Genomic DNA, 8,185 nt, shown 5'->3' on the forward strand with positions numbered 1-8,185 from the left:
ATTAAATACACAGTGTATGATTATACATTGCAATATTATATAATAATATTATTATATACCTAATACTCGTTACAAAGCACTACCACCGTGGAAATTACCTTTGGTCGCGCCTCGCGCAATTAAATTACACGGCTTCAATTAACTCTAATCCGCGTAACTGATTAACAATAATACATTTAAATATTAATGAATAACCAAAGAAATAAGTACCTAACAAAAATAAATTTAATATAAATTCAAATGTAATTTTATCAATGGCTAAATTTACTTTGTAAAATCTAGTGTGATAAACTGTTAATAAACGTAGTCACTCAATCTCATAAAACTCTCAACTTGAGAGTCTCAAGTCTCAATCTCCATCGCCTCGAGTGCTTCGACGTTCAACATAAAAATAACAAATAATTGTTCTCATTTAAACTCCGTTTTGAAATATTAGACCAATCGATCCTCCAGACAAACCATTCTTCAAAAACGATCTTGAACTTTGCATAGAAAATGGTGTCGTGATCTTTTATCGTAACCCCAATAACGTTTTTATTCCCCATCTCACATATAGTACCTACTTATATTATGCTTGGCATATAGATTATGTATTTCTTTTTTAAAAAATATTTAAACTTGTTCAATTTCAGAAGCTTTATATCTAGGTTAGAAAACATAGTACAAAACAAAATAAAGTTTACTAAAGTAATAGAAAACTACTTAAACATTCGAAACCTCCACCACCACCATAAACATCGTCTGCAGTAAATAACGCATATATACCATATTATTATGTAGGTACTTACTTTAAAAACAAAATTTTTTTTCTTTGTTTTTTATTTAAGATTGATTTTTTTTTTTTTAATCGTATATTTTATAAAATGATTATGTACCTATTTAAACTTTTATTTTCAAATAAATTAGTGGACAAAAAATGTTTAGTTTATTCTTAGATTTGAATTAAAATGACACCGCGCCGTTTTCATTTAAATAGATAGGTATGATGAGAACCGAATAACTACACTTAAAAGCCATTTTTTAACCATGAAATAATAAATAATTATATTGCACTAAATCCTAAGCTGCCTGTAGTAGATTAAGTAGTTTTCAGTTTAATATAATGATATAATATGTATTATCGGGCGCGATTTCAATAAACAAACTATGTGCTGAAGTCCCTTTATTTTGGATAGGTACCTGTTACTATTAAAATTATTAAACCAAGCTCCGCTCACCACAAAAAAAAAATTGCTCCTGTACCTATGATTAATAAGATAATTGGAGATGTTTAAGTAGGATATAAGTAGAATATACAATTAATTTTTATTATTGAAAATTGACATTAATTATAACGTATGACTTATTCATTTTATTTCATATTATTAAAGGACAAAATATTACATTCTGCAAAATAATAGTAAGAACAAATTTTTTTTTTGTATAAATAATAATAAAAAAAAAAATGAATGAATAATGTAATAACCAATAAAATATTATCATCTACTATTCAAAACTATTTATTCAGTACTATTAATTCTTAAGAGCAATATAATTATTCATTATATAGTTTTGTTAAGTGCAAAAATAATATTGACTTGAAAAATTTTAAATACAATTGCAATAAAAGCAATTCAATTTGATTTTGTACTAATAAATTACAAACAAAACAGTTTAAACATTTTTACATTTTACAGTTATATTTTATGATATACTACATTTTTAAATACAAATAATATATAATACAGCATTTAACAATCTTATTTCAATGCACCTAAAATAGTATGAATGAATAATTAATAACTATAGATAAAAATTAAAAACAAAATCATTTGAAAAAAAATTATTTATTCTTTAAGAAAAATGTATAATACTTTTTCTTAAATGTAATTAATTGTATAATAAATTAAAAATAAATACTGTACATACTATATACTTTACAATATTTCATTATTTATTTATTTTTATACAAAAATTACATTTAATTTTTGTAGTTATCATTTTAAACTCAGCTTCTCTGTCTTATACTGCTTTAACAGCTTTTTCAACAAAGCATAATCTGGTTTTTCAGCAGGTTCTAGATTATAAATACATTTCATGGTTTCAAAATAACCTGTAAATAGTTTACACAAATTTAAATTAACAAAAGCATTTTACTACAATTTCTTCATAAAAATATAAATCTGCTATTTATTAAAAATATTTTTGACACATAAATTAATAACATAAGTAAATTATTTAAGATTTTGAATACAGTAATAATTGAATGTATATTTTTTGAAAAATAAACTTTGGAAAAACATAATAACTAATAAATCACTCAGCATCACCTCTCATTTTTAAAATATACATTGAATGTTTATTGTTTAACAGATAACAATAAAACATTTAAATAATATCAGTAGCCTGTATCAAAATAAAAATTAGCGTTTCTTAAATAATAGTGACTCAAGTCTTATAATTGGAACTTTGAATTTCTAGTATATGCATATTTATTTTAATAAGTAATATACCATCAAAACTAAGATACAAATTTAACTCAGTTTCTTAATGTCATAAAAGAAATTTTATTTTACTAATTTATGCACATTCTAGAGCTATTTATCTAAGTTAATTTTAAGTATTATTTATAGGCATATTTTTCTATAATAAAGAAAATAAACATTATAACTCCAATCAAGTAAACAAATATGTGAACAAAAACATATATTTTAATTTTCAAATAGTAGGTATGTTATCGGTTGTTATAGCTGATTACATCGGAGAATTTATTCCATTCATTTTCAAATAATTTGGTAATTTTAAAATTTTTTTAGATATATACAGAGATGTCACTGGCGTAATTGGGATTTTTTTCAGGGGGGCTGATCAATTTTTTTAAATACAATCTAAGATTTTTATTGCAATTTGTATAGACCATTAAAAATTAAAATAATTTTTCAATTTTCTTAATATTTCAGGGGGGCTGTAGCCCCTTCAGCCTCCTCCCTTGCTACCACAATGAGATATATATTGTACTAAAATTATTGGATTTGACATATTTACATTAGAGAGCCAGACAAAATACGTACTACCATATTCTAAATAGAAAAATTAAAAATTTGTATTATTAAAATATCTATAAGTTCTTTTATGTAAACAAAATTAATATGTTTTTGAACATAACTAAAATCATAAACTATAGAAACATAATATATATATTTTTTTTTAATGTAAAGTTATTTCTTTATTATTATTTTCCGTTTTGATAAATATTACATTCAATTTAACTACAAGAATCTCTTTAGTTATACTCTTGAATAATATAATGCTTTGGTATTTCAAGTTTTAATAATCATTTTATCTTAATTTCTGGTTACCTTTATTATCCGTGAACATTGAACCAATAACGTGTATATATTAACATTTGTTATCCCTAGTATTATTATGCAACCGATTGATAAAGATTTATTTCATTATTTGTTTCATATTAAACATTGACAATTAAATGTAGGTGCTCAAATTGGAGGGGTGCGCAGGGGGATGGAGCTCCCCTACTATTTTTTTTTGTATACCCACTATATTTTTTTACAGGAATGGGGGGACAGCACAAACTTATGTCCAAAATAATTATAAATGTGAATTTCAATTTATAATATAACAAATTTAATAATTTTTAGTATCAAATTTATTTTTGATAATAGTTTATTAATTTATTATTATTATTATTATTATTATTATTACTTCTATGGCCCTATATATTTTTTTTTTTTTTGTTGTTTGTTTATTAATTAATTATAATATCACACTATTCTTTGCCTATGATTTATTGTACATATCTATTCTATAAACTAGTACGAAGGTAGAATTAAAATATCTGTGTAGCTAAAAAGTGGTATTCAAAATATAAGTAAGGTATCAAGGGGGGCAAAGCCTCCCATGGATCTGTGTTAAGTAATTATGCACTTGGAACACAGTTTTTAAATTGATGGATTGAACTCCTCTACTTAATTTTTCCCAATTCGAGCACTGTGGTCATTAACTGTGGGATTTTATTTTTGTAATGGTAAGTTTTTAGGAAAGGGTATTTTTGTATGTGGGGCATGGCTTTATTACTTAGAACCTATCCAAGAACTATCAATGCCAGACAGTACTTAACTCCAGCAATATTCAGTAACAGTGGCCAAACATTATGCCATACCATGCCCAGATATAGTTTTATGATTACTAATAAAAGTATATCTCAACATTTTAAATTTTAATAAAGTACCTAAATATTTTATTTTTTCATTAAAAAATTAATAATACTTACAATTTGGTACATTATTAAAATCATAAATTTTTTCATTTGGTCCTGCAATTAAAATTGCATCTCTCATCTCATTTTTAGATTTAATGGTTTTTAGCAATGTAAAAGTTTTCCATGGTAATTTCATTTTTAACCATTCTAAACCATTGTACATTAGACTTTCCAGATCACCTCGTCGAGTATGCACTACAGAATAAATACAATTTTTATAAGGCGTAAAATAAATGTAATAAAAAATTTGAATAATTAAAAATTAAAACCAGTATTTACTTCCAAGGTGGCCATCTAGAGCTATATAATTTAGTGTACCATTATTTGCACATTTCTTATCTGGCTTAACATCTTCAGTCTTATATTTAGTTACCATACCAAAATCTCCTAAATACACATGATTATTTTTCGGTTTTTTACCAATAAATATATTTTGACATTTGATATCCCAATGAACATATCCACATTCATGTATGAACTCTAAGGCATCAATCTATAAAAAAAAAGAAAAAAATGAATTCAAATTGATGAAACATTCATAAAAAAATTTATTATTTACAATTTGTCGAACTATGTTAATGACAGCTCCTAGCAGTAATCTATCTGAAACAGTTTGAAGAAATGTCTCCAAGTCTTTATCAAACTTTTCAATAACTATAAACCTATATTTATTATTATTGTGAATAGTGCTTCCAAAACCATAGAATCTTGGCAATGGTAATTCTTTCAACTTTTTGATTGTTATCCATTTTTTAACATCTATACATAAAATAATTAATTTACACAATTATTTAGTTTTATCTAATCTCAGTTCACTAAAAGAATGTGATTTCTTTAAAAGGAGCTGAAAATGGACATTTTAGTGATTACAGTTGAGAATAACATGTTTTGGTCATTATATATTTGGTTATTACACAACCACATTCTATTGGTGAACAGATATAAGTATAAAAGGTTATGTTTATATACCTTCTTCCTTTATGTTTTTAAGATAAAACATTCGTTCTACAAACAAGGGTCCACTTTCCATATTTTCCTATCATCAAAGTTCAATTAAAAATAAATTTTAAATACAATTATATAAAATAACTAATTCAAACCCAAATAAAATAAACCCAAAGATTTTTTAAAAAATATTTAATTTATTTTTCATAAAATAATTTTGTTTAAATTAAATTAAATTATCATTTTATTTATATCATACTATTGGTATTATTAAAAATAACATACCGTTTTTATTGCATATTCTGTTTTAGTTCTAGAATTATGTTTCATTCCTAAAAAATACATTATAAATAAGCATTTTAATAGTTTATTATAAATAATAACTCGACTAACCACAATAAACATATCCAAATCCTCCACTACCAATAATATTTTTAATTTCCCATTCAATGCCGTTAACATCTTTTAATAATGATCCTGGTGGTAATTCTTCTTTAGGTGTGGTTTTTGCTTTTTTACTCATATTTCACCTAAAAAAATATCACATCAAAATTAAAATATGCGTGTTATTAAGCTTTACGTAATTTATTAGTAAATTCATTCGATCAATTAAACACAAAAATAACCTAAATAGTAAATAAATGTGCTCAAATAATATGACCTCATTTTTATTTAAGTAGTATATTTAGAAAGGTCCTCTGACACTAAAACATTTGTGATAAAACAATTGTTGACCTATTGTTTTGACGAAGCTGTAACAGTCAACTATGTTCAACTACATTTCACCACTAATGTCGCAATGTATGCCTTTATTCAGCTAATAAAATTAAAGGATAATATTAATACTTATTTAAATACTTTAATACTAATAGAGACACTATTGATCGGTATTTTTTTTTGGACAATGAGATGAGTCTTCTACTAATTTATTTTTAATAGAAAATGTACTATTTTAAGTATACACAAAAATACTCTGATTTAATTTTTATTGAAAACTTTTCATAATAATATTAGTTACTATGTAAAAAATAATTTATATCTTGAATGTTCAACTTCATACTTGATTTTCTCTTATAATTGAACAAATTTTTAAAAAAAAATGTTATTAGCTTAATTGTATAATGTTATTAGTAATAAAATAAAATCTGCAGGAAAAAATTAAAAAGTTTATGGTGCCATCTCTTAGCTCAAAAAAGATAGATAATTCTTAAAAAAAAAATAATTTTACATATTATGCGTGCAGCGTTCAAATATATACAGCATTTTTAAAGAAAATGGTAAAATCACTAAAATGCATAAAAAAAAATATTTGATTGTAAAAATATGTGATTACCATTCATAAAATAAGTTGCATAAAATTTAAATACAAATAAAAAGACAGTAATATCAATATAAGTATTCTTATTTCTTTAGTAGCTCTTTGAAAAAAAATTTCATAGTTAAAATTGAACAAATTTACATCTACTAAGTTATTAAGTTTCCAGTAATTATCAGCAAACCATAAATACCATATATATATATTTAAACGGTGGATTGACATAATTGCCATAATATAAATAAATATAAAAGTAACGTTCTTGTGACAGCATGGCAGCTATCACTACCTGTAAGTAATCTTTAAAAAATTAACAATGATAAATCATATTAAACACAAAACGGATGTCAAAACATTAATAACTGACAAAAATATATGAATAACTAATTAATCATTTCTCAGTTGGAATATTTAGTGCATAAAATTGTTCACATCTTTATACCAGTGAAAGAAATTATTTTTATATAATTTAAGTTCAAAAACTATATCTATGAATCAATTTTAAGACATCAATAGATGTCTATAGACTAGTCAATATTAAGAGTCAATAGATCAACAACAACAAATATACATAAAAACAAATTAGTTCAATTTTTCAAATTTTCTTTTATTATTAATTAATTGTACCAATATATTATGTCTATTATTAAAATTATGAAGATACATAATAATATGTATGTTTTATAACCATTTAATGTTAGTACAACACATACTTACAAAATTATAATGAACGCAACAATTTGCGCCACGTTAGTTGGTTGGGTTGAAAGGTGGAAGTTCAAAATTAGTAGAAACAAACAATTTATGCCTTATGGAAAAACAAAGAAAGGTATATTGTATATACTATTTATATTATTACTCATAAAATAACTTCAAAATTAAAATTAAATAACAGTCAATAACAGACCGTTTGGTTATCATTTTAAATTGTCACGTACTCATATCAATGAAATAAGATTTCCTTTGATTTTACACTTATCACCTTTTGATAAGGTGGTTATCACAATTCATATTATAGAATATACATTATACAAATATAAGCATGAATGCTGACAGAAGGCTAGAGAATAGAGATCTCTAGCCTTCATGATTCTAAAACACCTACTGTCACACACTCGCATGTTATGGAGAATTCATTAATAATGAGAGTTTTGTAATTTCTTTTTGCGTTCTACATAAACAAGCAGTGTTTATTTCAGGAGGGGGGGGTGAAAATGTATACGATATTTCGACTTTCCTTTATTTTTATTTACTCCTATGGACCTATGACATGTCAAGCGCTACAACTTTAGTTAGAGGTTGGTGGGGTGGTTTGTCCATGTAATTTTTCGTATGCGAATCATACAGAATAATATTGTGAAATACTTTAATAGTATAATAGTATTTAGTAACTATTTATATTTTAACATGTTGAATAAACTATTCAGTAGATGGGATGTTATATGGATAAATATTATTCAGGGTAGATGGTTATTTCTTATGTTTTGCTAAACCTATATTTTAAGAATAGCCGCCATTACTCTTAGCTTTATGAGTGTAAATTGTAGGTACTTACCTAAATGTATTTAAAAGTCTGTTGGCATCAACATGGATTTATTTTTCTTTGGATCAATAATCAAATTTAAAAAAAAGTAATTTCAGTCAAAAAATCTTCAAATTGTTCCACA

At 24.3% G+C, this 8,185-nt stretch overlaps 1 protein-coding gene across 1 annotated transcript; it reads right to left on the minus strand.

Moving 5' to 3' along the window:
- Positions 1-1,902: 1,902 nt before the first annotated feature.
- LOC113548552 (nucleosomal histone kinase 1-like) lies at positions 1,903-7,520 on the minus strand. The gene is made up of 8 exons (XM_026949494.1): positions 7,236-7,520; positions 5,597-5,733; positions 5,489-5,535; positions 5,228-5,294; positions 4,818-5,017; positions 4,538-4,751; positions 4,271-4,453; positions 1,903-2,092 (listed from the first exon to the last, which is right to left on the minus strand). The coding sequence occupies exons 2-8, from the start codon at positions 5,724-5,726 to the stop codon at positions 1,977-1,979; spliced, it is 957 nt and encodes a 318-aa protein (XP_026805295.1). The 5' UTR covers positions 5,727-5,733; positions 7,236-7,520; the 3' UTR covers positions 1,903-1,976.
- Positions 7,521-8,185: the final 665 nt, after the last annotated feature.

This window comes from Rhopalosiphum maidis, chromosome 1 (assembly GCF_003676215.2).
Source record: "Rhopalosiphum maidis isolate BTI-1 chromosome 1, ASM367621v3, whole genome shotgun sequence".
NCBI classification, from domain to species: domain Eukaryota; kingdom Metazoa; phylum Arthropoda; class Insecta; order Hemiptera; family Aphididae; genus Rhopalosiphum; species Rhopalosiphum maidis.

Coding starts and splice junctions, on each gene's coding strand:
- LOC113548552 (XM_026949494.1), bottom strand. CDS start 5,726: ATGAGTAAAAAAGCAAAAACCACACCTAAAGAAGAATTACCACCAGGA. Junction 5,018..5,227: donor TAAAAACATAAAGGAAGAAG/GTATATAAACAT, acceptor TTTTATGTATAG/ATGTTAAAAAATGGATAACA. Junction 2,093..4,270: donor TTTTAATAATGTACCAAATT/GTAAGTATTATT, acceptor AACTATTTACAG/GTTATTTTGAAACCATGAAA.